The sequence below is a fragment of the Telopea speciosissima genome, chromosome 4, assembly GCF_018873765.1.
Source record: "Telopea speciosissima isolate NSW1024214 ecotype Mountain lineage chromosome 4, Tspe_v1, whole genome shotgun sequence".
Lineage (NCBI taxonomy): Eukaryota > Viridiplantae > Streptophyta > Magnoliopsida > Proteales > Proteaceae > Telopea > Telopea speciosissima.
Genome location: NC_057919.1, coordinates 4,756,205 through 4,779,132, shown reverse-complemented (window position 1 = coordinate 4,779,132; position 22,928 = coordinate 4,756,205). Strand labels below are relative to the sequence as shown.

General features: G+C 40.9%; 1 protein-coding gene across 2 annotated transcripts in view; it reads left to right on the top strand.

The window, feature by feature from the left end:
• The window catches only part of LOC122660599 (BEACH domain-containing protein B-like), a 146,960-nt gene that overhangs the window by 40,824 nt on the left and 83,208 nt on the right, over positions 1 to 22,928 (top strand). The window contains exons 6-7 of one of the 2 annotated variants that reach the window (XM_043855976.1): positions 6,903 to 7,229; positions 15,883 to 16,105. In XM_043855976.1, coding sequence (XP_043711911.1) covers positions 6,903 to 7,229; positions 15,883 to 16,105 — 550 coding nt within the window. Of the gene's footprint in view, positions 1 to 6,902; positions 7,235 to 15,882; positions 16,106 to 22,928 lie in introns of those variants that run through there. The other variant, XM_043855977.1, reaches the window with a different exon arrangement.

Genomic DNA, 22,928 nt, shown 5'->3' with positions numbered 1-22,928 from the left:
CTTTTGGGGTTAGTTTATTTATTATGTTATTAGTTTATGTCGGCTATGTGGGTTTTAGTCCCACATCGCCTAGTTTAGTCTATTTGTAATTTCCCCTCTATTATAAATAGAGGGGCTTACCTATCAATTAATTAATTCAAGTATTTTACAACTTCCATTTTCTCTTCTCTCTTTTCTTCTCTCTAGAGTTACTGGTTACAGGTCCTAGGTTTTCTACAGTCCTCAAATCCAAAATCTTCCTTTCTGGCATCCTCGACTCTGACAAAGACACCCTTCTGCGTCGGACTGGGTTTTCCATTAGCTCTCTCCCTGTTAAATATCTCGGCCTTCCCCTTATACCTGCCAGACTCTCTAGTCACCACTGTGCTCCCATGCTGGACAATATCCGCAAGCTTCTCCAGCTTTGGATAGGCAAACTCCTATCCTATGCCGGCAGACTTGTCTGCATCCGTTCAATTCTCCAAACTTCCTACGTCTGTTGGAGTGGGATCTTTGGTTTACCTAAAGCCATCATCAAGGCTATGGAGCACCTCTTCTGCGCTTTCCTCTGGAAAGGGAATGATTCTTCCAAATTCCTCCACCCTATTAGCTAGAAGTCCATCTGTCTCCCCAAATCTGAAGGAGGTCTTGGTATTCGTCGCATTCGCGACTCCAATACCGCAGGCATCCTTAAGCTTATTTGGAAAATCTCCTCCCGTCAGGATTCCATCTGGGTCAATTGGGTCTACTCCCATCTTCTCAAGTCGGACTCCATCTATACTGTCTCTATTCCCTCCAACTCTTCTAGGATTTGGCGCAAGATCCTTCTCCTCCACCCCCTTGCCCTCCGAGGTATCTCAACCTCTATTGTTGATGGCTCCCCCACCTCCCTTTGGCTTGATCCTTGGCATTCTCTTGGGATTCTTTATAATATCTTTGGGCCCAGGTCGATTTACTCTTCCGGTCTTCCCAAAGCTATCCCTTTCCTCTCTCATTTCCTTAGGCTCTTAGACCCCGCCCCCCTCTCTTAACCCCTCTATCGCCTCCCAGATTTGGCCGTCCCCCCCTCTTCATATAGACAAGGTTCTTTGATTCCCTTCCCCCAATGGCATTTTTAACACTAGCTCAGCCTGGAGCTTTGTTCGAGACCCTGATCCCATTGCCCCTGGCACAAATTAATTTGGTTCAAAGGTCATATCCCTCGCCATAGCTTTACCGCCTGGAGAACCCTTAGACTTTGCCTCTCAACCCAAGCCTTCCTGCTCCACCGCAACATCCCTGTCTCCCCAGCATACGCCCTTTGTTGGAATGGCCTTAAGGACATAGCTCACCTTTTCTTTGCTTGCCCATTTAGCTCCATCATCTGGAAAAAAGCCCTATCCTCGATATGGCCCCACTGTAGGAGACCTTTGGCCTTTGAACGAGAATGGCTATGGTTGGACATGACTTTTTCAGGGACCTCTATCTACGACACTATTGGGAAGCTGGTCTTTGGCGTTGCTATCTATCATATTTGGATGGAGCGGAACCTTAGGAGATGGATTTCCAACTCTCGATCTTTTGATTTGATTTGGAAAGCCATCTCCTTCGACGTCTCTTCTAAGCTCAGTTTTACTCGCCATCGTCGCCTTTTGGATTCCCCAAGGAACATGCATATTGTTGTCTCCTGGGGTCCTGATTTGTCTCTTTTACTGCCTTCCACCTCTGTGTAGGTAGGGTTGCTTGTTCTAGTTCCCCCCCCCCTTTTTCTTTCCCTCTTCCCTTGTATATCCCCCCTTTTTTTTCTCTCCTTGCCCCCTCCTGGGGTTTGGTAATATACTTGGTCAACAAAAAAAAAAAAAAATTTCTAGATTTGAAAAAAACCCCAGCATTAGAAAGTTGAAAATTGCACCTACTGCTGAAAATCCAGTTTTTGTTCTTGAACTGGGAGGGAGGGTGACTTTTTATCCTTTTAGATTATTTGACTTTTTTTTATTTGATTCAAATAGTGGGGTATTTGCTTATTTATGAATAATATCTTAAGTAAATGAAATAACAAGTATAAAACTATTTATTCAAATGATATTTAGCATAAATAAGTGTCTGTTCTGGTTTCCAGCCAATGTCCACGAACAATATACACTATCAAACTTGGGTCAAAAACCACAAATACCATTTTGAGTGTTTGTTTTTGGTGAAAATAGTTCATGCATTTTGTTTAGAATGTCAAAAATAGGCTCATTACAAAAAATCAGATAAAAAAAATGCATTTCTAGGCCTCGAAACCACCAACTCGAGTTGGCTGGGAAATAATCACAGGCTTCGACCATATCTCGGTTTCTGGCTAGTTGAAACCCAAGTTTTAGAACCTTGTGTACACATATGTGGTCACTTCTCTTGACCTGTTGACCATACTTCGTACCATGGTCTTCTTCCCCATGTCTTTCAGTATAAAGTCAATGCAGTGGGCTGCACATGGGGTCCAAAACAAGTGGTATCTGTTGTTGTTCATCCATCTCTCCACCGCCTTCTTGAAGTTACGACTGTTGTCCGTCACCACTTTTACAACATTCTCTATCCCCTCCTCTTGGACCACCTCCTTTAACAAGTTGTAAATATATTTTGTATCCTTCTTTTCCTTGGACAGATCCATAGACTTGAGGAACATGGTCCTACCATCATAATATACAATGACGATGATGATGGGCTGTTTAGTAGGACCAGTGGAACCATCACATGATGGTGACACCATAATCTGACCTTGTCTAACATTCATCAGCTTGTAAGAAGTTGGCCCCATCACTCCCTCTCCAGCCTTCCCCTACGGTGTTTACCATGTTCTGATAGTAGAGTTCCTCAGTAGCATGTGCTGGGATACTATGGTAAAAGAACCGCTTTGACATAGCTTAACTCACCTTACCCTTCCAAATTTGACCACACATGCTTCAGCTTTCTCTGTGTATTGGTCCAAGTCCTGAAAACTTTAGGATCCTGCTCAAGTATGTTGACAACATCATCATCCTCATCTAGTGGGGGTGGGGCTCTCCTCACACTCTGTGACTTCCGAAAGGGCAACTCCGTCTGCTTATGTTTCTTCACACCCTGTGCAGAATCACCACTAGGACCAGCCTCTAGTGCAGCTGCTCTAGAGGAACCAGGTCCTCCCCTAAACTCTCTGTATCTTGCTCCTGCATATGTGACTGTATAATACAGTTCACGTCCCTAGCCTGCTGTATTTTTCTTGCTTCTGCCTGTCTTTGTCTCCACATCAGCGGGCACGTAGTGCTCATCAGTATCAAGATCAGATTCCAAGTCCCCTGCCCCTACGTCTGCCTGCCTCTCCAGATGTGCATCATCAAGCTATTCCCTTGCACTCTGCTTATTTAACTGCCTCTTTATTCCTCCCTTTATGTAGGTAGCCATGGTATATATAAAATTGAGCTTCAACCACCAAGTATTAACCCAAATTTTTTTTTTCAAAAATTTGTTGTCAGAAAATCAAATTTTAAACCAAATTTTTTAAAAAAATAATTAAAATAGGAAATTAAATCCAACTCCGTGATGTCGTAGATCAGCCTATGACATCTAACATATAAAAAATTGAAGCCTAATCACTACATATTTACCCTATTTTTTTGTAAAAATTAACTTTAGGGACAAAAGGTTTGCCTCAAACTGTGAATCTTCGAGAAATCTCGTTCAAATGCACCAAATATTCACAGTTGATGTGTTGTAGTAGCCTCCAACATGTTGTTCCACCAAGATTTGCAAGTAGATTGGCCAAAAAACTCAAAAACAAGGTTTTTTTTTTGGTCAAAATCTCAGGTTTTCGGTTGAAACTGTCGGAATGGATGTTTCTTTCGACTTTTGGTTTTTATATAAAGTGAATGTTCCATTCAAGGTTTAAAGTATCGGTGGGGTGATTTTAAGAGACGTATCATATCCATAGTACTAAAACTCGCGAAATTTCGGTGGAGATATCGAATATTTCGAGTATCTCGACCTGTCCGAAACGAAACGAAAGTCCGATATGAAAAAATGCAATATTTCGAATATTTCGATGAAATTTCAGTCATCTCGTTTCGGAAATCTCAGTCATTTTTGGCATTTTACACCCACAGAAAAATACCATATTCAACCGAAATTTCAATTTCGGTCACAGACCAAAACACCGAAACGAAACGAGATTTAGTACCATGATCGTATCGCACGCTACAGAATTGCATAAAATGGTCAAGATACACATAGAAATACACTTTTGGAGCGAAAAACAATATAAATAAGCAATATTGCAGTTTGTTTCCTTGATTTGATTTGTTTTTCAGCAAGGGATCAAAGCCCCAAGCATGAAATTTGAAAGAAAATGTCACAAAAATTAATGTTTTGGGTGAAAACTTGTTCATCCAGGTGTTGGTGGTGCTTTCTGGAATCACGATTCTGAAGTCACATGTGCCTTTTAATGTGCGCATCACACAAAAAAGCGATTTTGAAAGAGAGCCAGAAATGGAATCCTTTTCTCTCATTGTCAACAAATTTCTGTTTTGAGGGACAGATTACAAAAATGTCTTTCAAAATGGTCTATAAATGCATGTGGGTTTGAAAGCTTTTGGCGCAATAGTGATTGGATTGAAATCTGCAAATTTCACTGATGAAATCAATCTCAAAGCAGTCAATTTTTACAGTGTTGTCAATCGAAGATTGGAGTATTGTTTTTGTTGTAATTTGGGTATTCTCGTAGGTGTGTTCAGCCCTAAGGGTATACTTGTAATTTTGTTCCTTTTCTTTTATTATAAATAGAACTTGGCTGTGATCCCTTGGGATACAAGTCATTATTCTCCCAACCTCTTTCTTCATGGTATCAGAGTGGGAATCAATCTTGGGATCCCCGCCCTAGCACTCATGCCACCATGAAGCAACACAGTAGCACTGCCACCGTTCTTGGATGGCAAATGGACCTGGTTGGGCATGGACTTCAATTCCAGCCACCGTTCTTGGATGTCATGCTAAACGACCCATAAATTATATCACTCTGTAGCCAAAATCAGAGCTTATGATCTCTAAGAAACATAGTTGGAAATTATGTGCTTTGATTATTGATATTTGAGGTGGAGAAATGCAATATTTGGCACAAATTATGTAGTCAGTGGCTCAGTGTTTGGATGCCAAGATCATGGAATACTATGTAAACTCAGTTCGGTGTCTTTTAAAAAATCCATTGTGTCAGTGATTTCTGTAATTCACAGTTGTAGATTTAAAATGCATGAGATTTCACTCACATGCACTCCTTGTGTAGTGATGGTGTGATCAAGCTTTGAGAAGGGTGAATTTAGATGGTATCAGTGCACCAATGGTTTCTATTTGATTTCAGGGCTCTCAAGTCCTTTTAAAATGATTGAATTGCTCCTGTAGATACATCAATGATGCGATCAAGATGTTTTTCTTACTGAGATTTCTTCATACATCTGACTTAATTGTGAAGTGCACTACTTTGGTGATAGCACCTACTACTATTCCTGTCATGATTCTCTAACATAAATATCCACTCTGTTTTTTGTTAATAGTATTTTCAAATTGAGCTCGATGTAGGAGAAGTACTTCATCTTTGGGTTAGGAGTGGGAACATCCATTCCACTCCATCTAACCAAAGATTTGAGAATTCTGGAGAGTTTTTTCTTTTTCTGAGAGAGGGGGGGGGGGGGGTAAGGGTGACACATACCCTACTACATCGGCAGCCACAATCTCCACTTGGTATTGGGGCATGTGATCCATTGATGCACCTTTTCCTCAAGGGCCACACCATGATGAGCTAGCCAATCCACTGCATGATAGCTTATCTATAAGTCAGAAATATCCTAAAAGAACTGAATTTTTGGGCCCCTGCTCTAATATCGTCAATAATTGCCCTAATCCTCCATGGGGCTGGCAGATTAATCATGTTGGAGTCACCCTTTATCTAGACCTCTTCATCGTTGGAATCTTGAGATAACCAGGTTCCTCTTCTAGTAAGACTTCAAAAGGTTGAGTGTGCACTGTACAAGCTCTTTGGAGTAACTTATTTTCCATCCATTAAGTCTTTCTTGTGTCTTATCTGCGGTCTCTTTGAAGACAGATCCTATGAGCCTCTCACTGATTAAAAGGCTGGCTGCTGGAAAGACCTCTAGAAATTTACCTATAGAGAAACCAAGGCATTGCCAGTGATCGTTTCCTGTTTGCTAGGGATGTTTTTGGAAATTACAACTTCCAACTTGTGAATATGAATCAGTTGGCCTGTGCAAGCACCAGATTTTCCTTTCAGAATTCTGCAAGTGTTTAGAGATGTTTACTAAATCCTATGAGAAGCACAAGTTGGAAATTTTGGTCCTTGTTTGGATACTATGACTCCTAATGGCCTGTATTAGCATCTTTATTGGGAGCATGTGAGATGAAGCTTCTACAGATGATTTGAAGATGTATGGTGCAATTGGTCACCTTGTCTGGCATCATTGTCTCAAGGGGCTCCCATTGACTGGGATTTTATACATGCAGAATGCTATATGATTCTTTCTGAGGGTTCCCTTGTCTAATCAACTTTGCTTTCTGTTGGTCTTGGGAAGGATTTGAAACTTTATTTTGTGTTATGTCCTATTGTTTTTGAATTTGTTACTTTTTTTTTTTGGAGGTGGGATGGGGGGTGGGGTGGTTGTTGCATCATTTAAATGCCATTGTAGGCATAATTTGTCAATGAAATTACATCAATTGAGTTTTTCTTTGTTGCTTTTTGTTCTTTTGCTGGGTTCTGATGTACTGTTTACTTGTAGATTTCTCAATGTTAATATCTTTGCTGTGATAATTTTTTTTCGGTGTAAGTGTGTAACAGTGCAATGATCTTTGTATCTATATTATATGTGCTTACACGGGATTCTTAGTTGAATGATATTCTTAAAAAGGTATTTTGTTTTCTTCAGCTGCAGTTGTCCAACTTAAGACCGTTACAGTTGCGCTTGCTGCTGATGAAGGTTTATCAAATCCTACTGTAGAGAAGACTAAAGTGTTGCAAAAGATACTTGTTTGTGTGGTTTCAATAATTTTCAGTTTCATTAATTTAAACTCAAATGTACATGAGAAGGCTCAGTTGCATGCAGATAGTTTGGATTTTTCTATTCCAACAAGCAGTGCATGTCTGAGTGATCCTTCTACTGGTTTGAAGAATTCTGTATCTGAAACATGGCTGCAGTGGCATCAGAAGGCAGTTGTATCGGTAATGGAAGCTGGTGGCTTAAATTGGTTAGTAGGTAAGGTATGCCTTTATCTTTTTCCAATGTTATTTGGGTTTGCTAACTGTAAAAATAACCGAACCTGAATCAGTACTGGACATAAGGACGAGAGAAGAGAAGAGAGGAGACGAAAGAAGTAGAAGAGAAGATGAGAGAACACAGCCCACGGTTTCAGTAATGGGCAGAATACTCATACTGTGGGCAGGCAATTTTATTTATATTGATGTAAAAGAAACTAACAACTAAAGACTAGACTTAAAGACTGGACATTAGTGTACTTTGCATTTAAGTAAGAAAGAACATTACAATTATATCCCCATAAAACCAGCTAACGGAGAATCCATATAACCGGCACACTTAATACTAACAATTCAAGGAATGATGCCTCCCTCCTCTCCACCAGCCCCTCCACCTGGTTCTCCTACCGGCTCTGCCATCCCTCTCTCCCCTCTCTCTTCCGGCCAACCCAAATGGAACACTCTCTTCAATTCCTCCCACTACCCCTCCTTCTTGTCCGCTGGTCTCCCCCTTCATTTTGTTGCTCCATCTGTCATTGGGACTACTAAGTTAGCCGTCTGCTCCTTTGATACTCTCGATGTCGAAGCACAACTCTGGGAATCCTGTCTAGTTGGCCACTTTCTGGGCTCCAGACCTCCTTTTCACATTGTCAAAGTGTCCCTTACTAAACAATAGAGAATCAATGGCACTCTCGACACTCACCTCCTTGATAATGGCTTCTTCATCTTCAAGTTCTCGGATGATCTCGATAAGAATCGAGTGCTCGAAGGTGGCCCTTGGCAAGTTGGGAAGAAACCCATTTTTCTCCGACAGAGGCACCGTCATCTGCAGTTCCGCAGGGTCGATCTCTCGACCATCCCTCTCTGGGTCTCTCTTCCGGGACTTCCTCTCCACTATTGGTACGCCGATGGTCTCAGCACTGTGGGCTCTGTGTTGGGGAAGCCATTGTTCTCTGATGTGTGCAAAATGCGGAAGTTACGATTGGCTTTTGCTCTTATCTGCGTGGAAGTGCCTGCTGATGAACCTTTGCCTTCTTTCATCACTGTGAATGAAGGGGAAGATTTCTCTTTTGAACAGGAAGTCCATTATGAGTGGAAGCCTCCTCAATGCCTGATTTGCAATAAGTTTGGGCATGATTCTGTTCTCTGCTCTCCTTCGGCGCCTGTTCCTCTACTCGAGAATCACATTTCGCCCTCTGAAGCTCCATCAAGGTTTGTTTCCCAATCCAGAGGCAGAGCTAGGTCCAGAGTTCGCCGCCGGCCTCTTAGCCGTGCTCCGGCTGTTCCCCAAGACAGTATCTTGGGTAACCCTGCTTTATCCATTGGGCAAAATCTGTTTGCTACTTTATCTGACGATGGACTTTTGGAGTCTGATCTTGATACTTGCATCGAGAAGTCCCTAGACTCTGCTGCTCCTCGTAGCCGATTGCTCATGGCATTGCCGCTGACTGAAGATCTGCCTGACACAACTGGTGACCAAGCCTCTGTTTCTCAGGCGTTGTTGACGGCTTCTCCTTCTCTGTCCCCTGCTCTCCCGCTGGAACCTGTGATAGCTTCGGTGACTGATCTTGCTGTTTCTTCTTCTGCGAAAGACCTGGTCACAGCTTCTGCGAGTGATCTCGCTATTTCCTCTTTGCAAAAGACCTTGCGACTCCCTCTCACATTTCTTCTCCCGATATTTCTACCCTGGCTGTTCCTTCTGTGGGGCCCTCAGCTACTTTGCTTTCTTCCCCATCTCTATCCCTTGTGACCCAAATCCCTAAAAAGCCCTCCACAAAAAAAAACAAAAACCCGTAAGAAAAAAAAATCCAAGAAGTCGTCAACACCTGTGGTCATTGCTTTTGACCCATTAAGTCCTTCTGAACCACCTGGGTCGGGTCTTTTGGATGGGGAAACTGAGGTATCCAATAAGACTCCTAGTGTTACCGGAGCTCCTCCTCGTCTCAAAGTGTTATGTCCCAGATTCTGGGGAGTCAGTTGCAACCTCCTTCCTTGCCCAAATGAATCTCGGAGTAGTGTGGAACACTCGGGGTCTCAATTCCCTGAGCAAACAAGCTGCTGTTAGAGCCCGTATCCAGCTTCACCATTCCACCTTCTGTTGCTTGTTGGAAACCCATGTTAAAGAGTCCAATGCTGCCAAAATTTTGAGCTCGATTGCTCCGGGTTGGTCTTTCTTATCCAATTATAACCATCACCCTGATGGCCGTATCTGGATTTCATGGGATTCTTCTAAAATTAAGGTTTCCTTGATCTCCTCTTCGGCCCGGTATCTCCATTTAAGTTTCTCGGACTGCCTCAACCATTTCACTTTCTTTTTCACTGCTGTATATGCTTCTAATTGCCCTTTACAGAGGTTATCTTTATGGGATGATCTCTGCAGTATTGCTAGCTTTATTGGGCCTTCCCCTTGGGGTATTGGTGGAGATTTCAATGTGATCAGATTCGGGAATGAAAAACAGGGAGGTGATTCTTTGGATATCGATTCTATGGCTGCTTTCAATGACTGCATTGATGACTTGGGCATGGATGATCTTCGCTGGACTGGTCCTACATTCTCTTGGAGCAATAAAAGGGCTGGGAGCTACGGTATTGATTGTAAGCTTGATCGAGTTGTTGTCAATGATAATTGGCTTGCTTCCTTCCCCTCTTCCTTTGCTACCTTTGACACCCCCAGAATTTTTTACCATAGTCCTATTTCCCTATCTATACAGCCTTACAACTCCTTTGGTCCTAAACCTTTCAAATACTTTGACATGTGGTCCTCTTACCCCACTTTTCTTGCAACAGTCAAGGACAAGCCTGTCCAAGCATTTTCTTCCCCCCTTATTGCTTTTGCTAGGAAGCTCAGGAATGTGAGAGCTGCTCTCAAAGATTGGAACACCAATACTTTTGGTAATATATCCCAGCAGGTCCAGGATTGCAAGGATAAGCTCTCTACCATTCAGCTGCAAATTCAATTGGATATCCTGAATTGTCAACTTGCTGCCGATGAAAAGGTTGCCTCCCTCGACCTATCTGTGCTTCTCTCTCAAGAGGAAAGTTTCTTAAGGCAGAAGGCTAGGATTAAATGGCTGGAGCTAGGGGACTCTAACTCAGCCTACTTCCACAGATCTTTGAAATCTAGAACCAACTTCAATTCCATATTGCAGTTGGCTGCCCCTGATGGTTCTCCTGTTACTACTGTGAAAGACATCAAAGACATGGCTGTGACCTACTTTAAGGATCTTTTTAATGGCCCCCGGGGTGATGCTGATCCTATTCCCAATACCTTACTCAATAAATTTGTTCCTACTGAGCTTATTCAGTCCCTTGGTGCCATTCCTTTGGAGGAGGAAATCACTACTGCCATTCACTCTCTCAAGCTGAACAGGGCTCCTGGGCCAGATGGGTTCAGTATGGGATTCTTCTTAGCCTCTTGGAATATCATTAAGGATGATTTCATTAAAGCTATTCGAAGCTTTTTCTTCAATCCAAGCCAAATCAAAGGGGTGAACCATACTTTTCTCTGTCTCATTCCAAAGAAGGAGGGAGCTTCAGCTATGTCGGATTTGAGGCCCATTGCCCTATGCAATCTGATTTACAAGTTCATTGCCAAAATCCTGGCTTTCAGGCTCAAGACTGTGGTGGATCTCCTTGTTAGTGAAAATCAGTCTGCCTTCATCCCCGGTAGGAACATCTCGGATAATATCCTTCTGTGCCATGAGATTGTTAGAGGCTTTGAAAGAAAGAACCATTCCTCAGCTGCTCTTATGAAGATTGACATCTATAAAGCTTTTGATTCTTTGAGATGGGACTTCATTGATAAGGTGCTGACCAAGATGGGCTTTCCTCCGGCTTTTGTCCACTGGATCTATTGCTATATTTCTGCTCCGAGATTTTTAGTGCTTGTTAATGGCAGCCCGGCTGGTTATTTTGCTTCTACAGTGGGTGTTCGTTAAGGGTGCCCTCTCTCCCCTTATATCTTCACCTTGGCTATGGAAATTCTATCCTGGGAGATCCAATTATGTACCGACCAGCAGCTCATTACCCCCATTCCTAAATGCAAAGCCCTCAAGCTGTCTCACCTAGCGTTTGCGGATGACCTCATGATTTTCTCCAAGGCTTCTATTAGTTCCTTTGAGTTCATTATGCACTGCTTGTAGCACTTCCAAGACCTTTCGGGCCTCCAGATCAACCCTTCTAAGTCCCTTCTCTTCTTGGCCGGGGTCTCTGAGCTAGACAAAGCCTCTTTGAAGGCTATTTGTGGTTTTCCTCTTGGCCAACTTCCAATTAAATATTTAAGCCTCCCATTAATTCCTGCCAGATTATCGGCCCATCATTGTACTCCCATGTTGGATCTTATCTGGAAACGTCTTCAACTGTGGAAAGGCAAGCTTCTCTCTTATGTGGATCGCGTGGTTCTCATCAAGTCTGTGTTACAAGCTTCCTATATCTTCTGGTCTAGAATATATGGACTGCCTCACTCCATCAAATCCCTGGAATCTCTTATGTCTTCTTTTCTCTGGAAAGGCTCTGATTCCTCAAGATTTCTCCGTCCAACTAGTTGGGCCTCAATTTGTCTTCCTCTAGCGGAAGGTGGTTTGGGTATTAAAAGGATCTAGGAAGTGAATTCAGCTGGCATCATCAAGTTGATTTGGAAGATTGCTTCTAGAAAGAAAAGTATTTGGATGGATTGGATTTATTCGGGGCTGCTCCGATCGGATTCCATTTGGATAGTCTCCATCTCCTCGGATGCTTCTTGGGTTTGGCGCAGTATTCTGGCTTCTCGCCCCCTTGTCCTCGGATCTATTCACTCTCTCATTGGTGATGGAAACTCCACTTCCTTGTGGCTAGATCAGTGGCACCCTATGGGAATTCTCCTTCATCAAGTCACCTCAAGAACTATCTATGGCTCTGGGTTACCTAGAAATGCTTTGGTGGCTGATATCATTGATGCTAATGGCTGGGCCCCCCCACCTTCCTCTAACCCTGAGCTTACTACTATCTGGAACCTTTTGCCCACTATTCAAAGAAGACCCTTGCTTAGGGGTGACTATGTGACGTGGCTGCCAAATACTTTGGCTTCTTTCAGCTCCAAAGCTGCTTGGGATCTCATTCGGACGCGTCAACCTCTTGTTCCCTAGAGGAAGCTTGTTTGGTTCAAACATCATATTCCCCGGCACTGCTTCACGGTTTGGCGAGTCTTCTCTAACTGCCTTCCAACGTAGTCCTTCCTTCGGCATCGGCATATCACTGCCCCCCCTTCTTGTTGTCTATGTTGGAACGGGGTCGAGGATTTCAATCATCTTTTTTTTGACTGCCCCTTCTCTCGTTCCATCTGGAAAGGTATTCTTGCTAAATGCTGGCCAAGAAATCGCCGGATTCTTCCTTTTGATAGAGAGTGGCTTTGGGTTGATATGACTTTTGGAGGTTCTTCTCTTTGTGATGTGGTCGGAAAGATGGCTTTTTGCACTACGATCAATCATATTTGGATGGAGCGAAATTCACGGAAATGGACGACCAAATCCCGAACTCTAAATCAGATTTGGAACTTCATCTCCTTTGAAATTAAAACCAAACTCAGTTCGGTTGCTCCCTCCTCTTGTAAGGACACCCCAAGGAACAGGCTCATTGTTGTTTCCTGGGGTCTTCCCTCTATTTCCCTCCTAGCTGTGGGCTCTTCTGTTTGAGTCTTTTGGCTGTTGCTTCCTGTTTTGTTTTTCTTCTTTTTCCCTCCTATTTGAGGGCTGTTGTTCTTCTTTCCTTTGGTAATGAATTTATTATTCACCCAAAAAAACACTAACAATTCATGTGTAAATTAGACTCTTCACTTCTAACTCTGGATAATGGTCATTTGTATTTTGTTATTGTTTTGTTTTCCCTTACTTCGTTGGAAACCATTGTAAGGAGTTGGGAGAAACCCCCATCGTAAACTTTTTTCTTTTCTCCCTTTCTTTCCCTGTTGTTTTCTGGGTAGTGGGGAAAATGTGTTTAATCCTCTCTTGTTTTATCAGGGTGTCCACATTTTGTGGGTGGCTTTATTATCCTCTTGCTCTTTCTTCTCTCTGTTTCTGGCTTGTTGTATTTATTCCTTATATCTTCTGTTGAAATATTATCTTCTGTTAGTAGATAATATTTCAATTCTTATGTCGAAACTAAAAAGGAAAAAATAAAGAGCCTTTTGCCAAATCCTTTATTTGCATGGTAGTATGGGACTAGTGTTTAGATTTGACAGAGATGTTCTAAGCTCTATAGGTTGGTTCCCTTGATAGAGCTCAATATCAAAAACTGTTTTGAGCTTTAAAATAGCATGTTAATACTGTGCCCCTTATGTACATTGCAGCTTCTCTATCATGATATAGATATACTGAATGTCTTAGTTAGTATGGTGCAAGGTTCTAAATCCCTGGTTTTGACCAGCTTGAAACCGAGATATGGTCGAAACTGGTTGAAACCAGGTACTTTTTCCCAGCCAACTGGAGACTGTGGTATCGAGGCCCAGAAATGGTTTTTTAGGTCTGATTTTTTGTACACAGCTTATTTTTGACATTGTAAACACAATGCATGAACTATTTTCACAAAAAAATAAAAAAAACTCAAAATGGTACTTGTGGTTATTGACCCAAGTTTACTAGTGTATGCTGAAGGATACACTAAACCTGGTATTATAAATACTTAGTTCACATAAAGTTAAAGTATAAGAACACTGAATAATACATGTTATCAAAATAAAACATTATGGTGCTCCTTTCTCAATTCCATACGGAGTTTCTTGGTGGGTCCAATCCACGAGATGCGTACCATTGAATATTTCAGGGCCATTCCTCTGAATGTACCACATATGTATCACATGACATGTTTTGGGCCCAATTGTTCTGATAGTCCATAACTGCCCATCTATAAGCCCCATCATCAACTTGTATAAGATATCCCAACCTAGGGAAGGCTCACCGAGATTGTAAGAAGTTGGAGCTGATACACATGGTTGCGATGGATACTCGAAGATACTGTCAACAAAGGATGACCCAACACCTGACCCATGCTCATATCCATATGTAGCAGCAGATGTATCATGAACACTCCCATATCCAAATGAACCGGTGCTCTTGAAGGATGGTCCACCAGCATATCCACCATAAGGTCTATAGCCAGCAGATGATGTTGATCCGACAATGTCTAATATATATTAAATTGGTGTCCATCCATCATATATAAATCATATTTTTTTTTTCAAAAATATGTTGTATGAAAATGGTTTTTATAAATCAGAAAATAAAAAAAAAATTGGCCTACCAAAAAAAAGAAAAAAAAAAAAAATCCAACTCCGTAGAGTCGTAGATCGGACCCGTGGTGCTAACCTATAAATTTCAACAAATTATACCATGTGTTAACAGTGTTGTACAAAAAATTTGATTTTTGGGTAGAAAACACTATTACCTTTGAGAAGAGAGGTTCAAACACTGGATTGAGAGAGTTGATGTAGCTTGTAGATGCACCAAACAAAGAAACCTCTCGAAGAAATCCACACCTTTGTGCCAAACTCCCACTCCCTGTGTCGTAACCACTGAGACACTGTTTTGATTGAACTTCTTGTCATTTTTAATTGCCGGGTTGGGTTGGTCAACTGGTTTCGACTGAAACCCTATACTTTTTAAACTCCCACATTAACTTGTCTTGGTTTCTTGTGAAACCGAGATATCGCGGTGGTTTTGGTTGGTTTCGACTGAGTTCTCGTTCCATGGTACGGTGTTAGAAAAATTAACTTTTGACCCAGTGATGCAGAATCCGTGCTACTCCAGTGGAGGCAAGAGAAGGAAACAGGCCAGAATGATCTGCGATTCCGTTTGGTTCAGTTTTGAACCATTTTCCGGTTCAATTCTGGTTCTGTGGACCAGATATGGTTCACCCAATTAGAGTCCCAATTATTTATGTATAATTGTTATTAAAGTGTTTTTGTTGGGCTGTATTAGGAGTTAGGAATCTATGACTCCCGGCTTGTTTAAGTTGCTTTTTCTTATTTTATTCAAAGTTTGAGTAGCGGTAAACTACCTCCATAGCAAACTATTGGCTGGAAGTGTTTAAAGCGTAGTTTAATTCTGTTTTATGCAGTTTCATTAAAATATGGGTAAGTCTGTAAGGGCTATTGGTGTAGATCAAAACCTGAAGAAGAGGAGGCCAAAACACTGTTCACGTGAACAGTGTCACATCCCCTTCGTGTGAATATTACTAGAAGATTGTGGGGGCAGATTAGTCTTTTAAGTATTAGTTATTCCAGTCCTTAAGTGAAGGGCAATTTTGTCATTCTTCTAAAGCTAATAAGTTGAACTGATGGGAACCACAGGCTGGATATTTCGGCTGCAACAATTAAGTCATCCAAGTGGGTCCCACAAGGAGATTTGAAGACTTAAAAAAATTTAGAAGATTCTTTTGAAGACTTGAAGATTATATCTAGTTTCTATTTTTGAGTGTCATTAGGCAGGGGCTACTTAGCCAACCCCCCCCCCCCCCCTTTTGGTTATTTTAAGAATGAATTTTTTTTCTTTGGAGATCTTAAAAAAAAATGGTTTCTCAGCATCATGTAGTATTTGCAACAAGATGTTCCGATCCAAATCTATTAGTACATGTAAAATTTGTGTTCTTCCATTTATTCACAGAAGTTTACTGTTTTATTCCAGAGCTGTTGCGTGTCATCAGAAGATTGAATATGAAAGAGCAATGGACTGATATCTCTCTTCAGTATTTGACTTTGAGAACTCTTCAGTCAGCACTATTTGAAAATCCACGTGGTCAAAATCATTTTAGGAGTATTGGTGGACTTGAAGTTCTTTTGGATGGGCTTGGCCTTCCATTAGACAATGCATTGTTGTCAAGGAATACCCCTCTTGCTGACAAAGACAGGTGCAATTTGTATTCTCTGTAACCTCAATTTATATAGATATTGAACAACTAGGGTACCATTTTGTGCTTAAATAGAGTGATAATTCGATGGATGTAGTTCACGGTTGCAATTATTTCTTTTCCTATTTTATGAGTATGCAGAATTTGTCTATTTACAGTTCTAATAATAATGGTGATTTTATTTCAAAAAATTAGTCAGTTTAAATGCAAAATTTTCTTTCAAATCCTTATTCACAAGGTCTGGATTTCTTGCCCTGTGGTGGACTATGATGGCCATGAGTATGAAAATTGTTCAAAATTACTGTAACAGTATGAGAACCTGAAAACAGTACTTGCAATAGAAGGGAGAAGAAGAGAAGAAGAGAAGAAGAGAAAGGAGAAAAGAGAGAAAAAGATGAAGAAGAAGGGAATTCTAGTGCCCGATAGGAACCAGAATCTTGCCTATTATGGTCTAGTCCCACAACATATATTATATTTAGGAAAAGTACCAAGAGTAGGAAACCTACAACAACAACAAACTCAGCCTTATCCCAACTGAATAGGGTAGGCTGCATTGATCCAACAAAACAAAGTAGTGAAAATTGAGGTCCACACAAAAAAAGGGGGAATGGAGAGTTTTTTTTGGGGGGGGGGGGGGAGAGATGAGAAATGAAAACTGGAAAATGACAAATGAAAAATTGGAAAATACAAGAAAAAAGGATAATAGATAATAGATGAAAGATGAGAGTTAGAGGAAAGAGGCACAGCCCAAAAAGTCCGGAGAATCTCAGCTAAATGGGGCCTGCTACATGGATCCTTGCCCTCCAATAGGTTTTATCCGAGATCATACTTGGTACAAGACCTAGACTATGCATGTCCTCCTCACAACTTCTCCTATGGTCATTTTAGGCCTTCCCCTAGCTTTTTTAGCTCTTTCAATCAGAGATTCAGAATCATATCAGCCCTCCTTACTGGGGCGTCCCTAGACTTCTATTGAACATGACCATACCACCACAAACGGCTCTCTCGGAGCTTGTCATTGATCGGGGCAATTCCCAAGTCAGCTCTAATAATGCTCATTCCTTACTTTATCCTTCCTAGCTTTTCCACACATCCATCTCAACACCTTCATCCCTACTACACACATCTTCCCAATATGACACTTCTTAACTGTCCAACATGCTGCCCCATACATCATAGCAGGACGTACGACAGTCTTATAGAACTTTCGTTTAAGCTTTAAAGGAATACGTTGGTCACACAACACTCCGGATGCACCTCTCCACTTCATCCATCCCACTTTAATTCTCTGTGAAACATCATCCTCTATGTCACATTCTTTATTTATGATTGATCCCAAATATCTAAACTACTCACTTCGCGGTATCTCTATTTCCCTAATTCGCACCATGTCAATATCCATCCTAGTGTGACTAAAATTATACGTCATATATTCCATCTTCGTTCTACTGATCTTAAAACCTCTTGTTTCCAAGGTTGATCTCCATAACTCTAGTTTAGCATTGATCTTTGCTTTTGTCTCATCCACTAAAACGATATCATCAGCGAAGAGCATACACCATGGGACCTTGTCTTGGATGCTTTTTGTTAGGTCGTCCATGATAAGCACAAAAAGATAAGGGCTTAAGGCTGATCCCTGATGTAACCCTATCGTAATTGGAAATTCCTTGCCCTGATCTACCACAAATCTCACGCTAGTCATCACTCCTTCATACATATCTTTAATTACTTCCACATATTTGCTCGATACCCTTCTCTTAACTAGGACATGCCAGATAAATCTCTAGGGACACAGTCGTAGGCTTTTTCCAGGTCAATAAAGACCATATGGAGATCCTTCTTGCTATCTCTATATCTTTCCATGAGCCTCCTCATTAGGTAGTAACTTCTGTCGTGGATCTACCTGGCATAATGCCAAATTGGTTCCCCGAGGTATGAGTCTCTCTTCTCAAATAGGCTTCAATAACCTTCTCCCAAAGTTTCATAGTATTATTCATTAGCTTTATGCTTCTATAGTTATTGTAGTTTTGGATATCACCTTTATTTTTCTAGATTGGGAGTACAATGCTTCTCCTCCATTCATCTGACATCTTCCTTGTGTTCATACTCCTGTTAAACAGATTGGTTAACCAATAAACCCCACAACCTCCTAGGGCTTTTCACACTTTTGTTGGAATCTCATTTGGGCCTGGTGTTTTGCCTGCTTTCATCTTTCTTAAGGCTTCTTTACCTTCTGCCTCATTAACCTTTCATACATATCCATGGCGTGAGGTGTCTTGTTGATTAATGTTATCATCTATGTCATTTCTACTCGACCTATCTATTAGAGTTATGTGTGTAAGGGTAGTTCTGTCATTGTCTTATTATAAGACATGACTTGGTTGTTATTTACTCTTTCTTTTTATTTCTTCTTTCCTCCCTAGGGAAGCTTTTGTAATTTCCGAAAGTTTATTAATGAAGTTATTATGTGTGTTGAGTGATTCTCAACACACATAATCAATTCTCTCCCAATCTCTCTTCTCTTCTTCTTCTTCCCTTTCGCTTAGCTGTTAACCCTTTGATATCTCATTAGAATCGATCCATTGAAGATTTAACTCTATCACCATTTAGTAGGTCACAGATATACTCATCCCATCTCTTCACGATGTCTTCATCCCTTACCAACACTCTTCCATCATCACCCTTTATACACCTCACCTGATCGAAATCTCTACCCTTCCTTTCTCTCATCTTAGCTATCTTATATATAGCTTTTCCTCCTTCTTTAGTGTTTAGGTTGATATAAAGATCTTCATATTTCTTCGCCCTAACCATCCCCACAATCTTCCTAGCTTCGATTCTGGCATCAATATACCTCTTTTTATCCTTTGTTTCTTTAGTCCTTTGCCAAGTCTTAAAACAATCTTTCTTAGTCTTAATGGCTGCTTAGACCTCATTGTTCCACCACCAAACCTACTAAGAGTCTAATTACAAACAAAAACAAAGATAAAGTAAATAACAATGACTCGATGACTTAAAGAAAGACAATAACTCAACATCAAAATATCAAACACCTCTCTTTCATGATTTAACAATGACTATGAGACTCCCCACTCCCCTCATGGTACCGCTTAACACTCCTCCTCATGCTGGATATACATATATCTCCCACACCTAGCGTGGATCAACCACTAAGAAAAGCGGGCTTAAAGCCTTAAACAGCCCCTTAATGAACATATCACCAAGTTGATTGCCTGAGTTGACCAATGGAGTAGAGATCAGTTTCTGCATAACAACATTCCTCACAAAGTGGCAACCGACCTCCACATATGGAAATTACTGGCAATATAAATTACCCAGTCATCATTAGAGTAACCCATAATTTTAGTATGACCATGTCGCCAATAAACAAAACCTTTCCCGGGAGCACCTTTAAGATACCTCAAAATGCGACATGCAACATCCCAGTGAGCCTGCTTAGGATTTTACATGAACTAACTAACAACACCAACTACAAATGAAATATCTGCTTGAGTAATGGTTTGGTAGATAAGTTTTACTACCAGCCGCCTATACTGATGTTTATTCTCAAACTTTTAATCACACACTCCAACGCTCCAAGCTTCAGATGAGGATCCATAGGAGTATCCACAATCTTAGAGCCTGACATCCCAGTCTCAGATAGAAGATCAAGCACATACTTTCTCTGAGATAGACTAATATTCTTTGTATTACGAACAATTTCTATCCCCAAGAAATATCTAAGCATTCCCAAATCTTTCATCTGAATATGTTGATGCAAATATGCCTTGACACCGTCAATCCTAGAAGAGTCATTACCAGGAATAATGATATCAACCACATAAACAACCAAAAAACCACCATGGACCCATGTTGACGAAAAAATATAGAATGATCATAAAAGTACTTCGTGAACTCATAATCACCAATGACCTTACTGAATTTGTCAAGCCAAGTATGAGGGGACTGTTTCAACCCATAAATAGCCTTATAAAGGTGGTAAACCTTTGATGCACTCTCCCCCAAAGCAACATACCCAAGGGGTTGCTCCTTATACACCTCTTCAAGATCACCATAAAGAAAAGCAATTTTTATATTGAGTTTCAATAGAGGCCAGTCAAGATTAACAACCAAGGATATAAGAACACGAACAGAGTTAAGACGGGCCACCGGGGAAAAGGTCTCAAAGTAGTTGCCTCCATAAGTCTCCTCTGGCAACCAAGCGAGATTTTAGATGGCAGGCACTCAACGGAACCATCTGGGAGATACGGACAGTGTACACCCAATGGCACTATATAAGCTCCTTCCCTGGGTTAAGTTAAGAGACCATGTCTATTACGAACAACTTCTATCCCCAAGAAATATCTAAGCATTCCCAAATCTTTCATCTGAATATGTTGATGCAAATATGCCTTGACACCGTCAATCTTAGAAGAGTCATTACCAGGAATAAGGATGTCAACAACATACACAACCAAAAAACCACCATGGACCCATGTTGACGAAAAAATATAGAATGATCATAAAAGCACTTCGTGAACCCGTAATCACCAATGACCTTACTGAATTTGGCAAGCTAAGCATGAGGGGACTGTTTCAACCCATAAATAGCCTTATGAAGGTGGCAAACCTTTGATGCGCTCTCCCCCTAAGCAACATACCCAAGGGGTTGCTCCTTATACACCTCTTTAAGATCACCATAAAGAAAAGCATTTTTTATATCGAGTTTCAATAGAGGCCAGTCAAGATTAACAACCAAGGATATAAGAACACGAACAGAGTTAAGACGGGCCATCAGAGAAAAGGTCTCAAAGTAGTTGACTCCATAAGTCTTAGTGTATCCTTTGGCAACCAAGCGAGATTTTAGATGGCAGAGGCTCAATGGAACCATCTGGGAGATACTGAACAGTGTACACCCAATGGCACTACATAAGCTCCTTCCCTGGGTTAAGTTAGTAAGAGACCATGTCTGACGATCCAACAAGGCGTCCATTTCTACATCCATAACATTCTTCCAATCAAGATGCGACAATGCTTCTTGGTACTTAGAAGATACAAACATAGTACATAAGGACAAAGCAAAGTTGTGAAGTCAAGGTGGAAGATGAGAAACTGTAACAAATATAGAAATAGCATAAGCAATATTAGATTTCTGAGGACAAGATGGACTGACAAGTCAGCAAAGGAAGAATCCCTAGGCAAAGGTTCGGATGAAGTAGAGGGCAGTAACAGAGGATCAACAGGGACTGTTGTAGTTGATGCTCAGATGATGCTTGTATATCCGAGGATTTAAATATCCTTCCATATCCGCTAAAACTAATCGATATGTATCATATCTTTAAGGTACCGATACAATACCTATAAAAAATTCGGTATTAGTACATGTAAGAAACCTCATTCTGTATATATAATCAATTGAATGTACTTGTCTCGTCATACTTTATTCTCCTTTTTATACATGAAATATTTTACATATTACTTATTTATATTGTTTTATGCTTCAAATTTGTATTTTGCATATATTCAAGCCTCTCCATATGTTTCTTGACCATTTCCATACGTATCTAGCATATCTTGTGTCTCTTCGATACGATACATTACATCTCTTAAAATCACCCTTTCGATACGATACCTGATACTGATATTTTAAAACTTGTGTATACCTGCAAATCTGCAATTGCTTAGGAGGTGAAGTATTAGTAGAGTCAGTAAGAGGAATAGGAGTAGGAATAGGTGGAAGACTAAGAAGATCATTATCCAACGTATGACTCTCAGCAAAAAAATATGATGTAGTTTAAAAAATGTAACATTAACACTGACAAGTTGCTGACACGTGATAGGATCTTAAAACTGGTAACCTTTTTGAGTGTGAGCATACCCGAGAAACACATACTTAGTAGCACGCAGAGATAATTTGTCAAGATCAGGGCAAAGGTTGTGAACAAAGCGTGTACAACCAAACACCCGTGGTGGTAAACCAAACAGAGAAAATTGGGAAAGACCACAAAAAAGGGAGATTGGTAGTCAAGGACAGTAGATGGCATGCGATTTATCAAATAGAAAGCAGTTAAGAGCATCACTCCAGTAAAATTTGGGAACATGCATATGTAACATTAATGAGCGAGCGACTTCAAATGCCGGTTTTCCGCTCAGCAGCACCATTCTACTGGGGAGTATGAGTACGAAATATGAATACTTTGATGTATCATGCCATGATTAGAACAAAATGTCAGTTGACTAACGGAGAAAAGATTTAAGGTAAATTTGGAACATGAAGATCAGAGTTTAAGATAGGAAGATAATGTAAAGAGACGACAACCAGAAGCAAACAGCTGAGTAGAGGAGTCATCAACAAGTATGACTCTAAAAGGGTGATTAATCTTCTGAAGGGAGGAAAATACATGAGAGTAGACTTACCAGTCATGAGTGGTGGCCCTAGAGTCAACGACCCATGGTGTGGAGGAAGAAGAGGCAAGAAAGCGTCAATACCAAAGTGAGCAATAGTAACAGTAGATGTAGATGCAAATGTTTCAATTTGTTAAATACGCTTGAGTAACTGATTTAATTCATCTTGTAATGGAGACATGTTGACTACATCTTGATGTAGAAGCAAGGTTGCTGAGCCCACTCGGGTTTACCATGCTTTGCCCAACATGTATCAATAGTATGATTCTGCTTTCCATAGTAAGTACACTGAAGCATGCTTTGATCCGGTGACTATCCTTGCCATGAATACCACTACGGCCTCGGCGTCTACCAAGAAACCCAACACCACGGCCATGACCTCCACTATTTGAAACAAGAGCTGAATTATTCTTGAAGA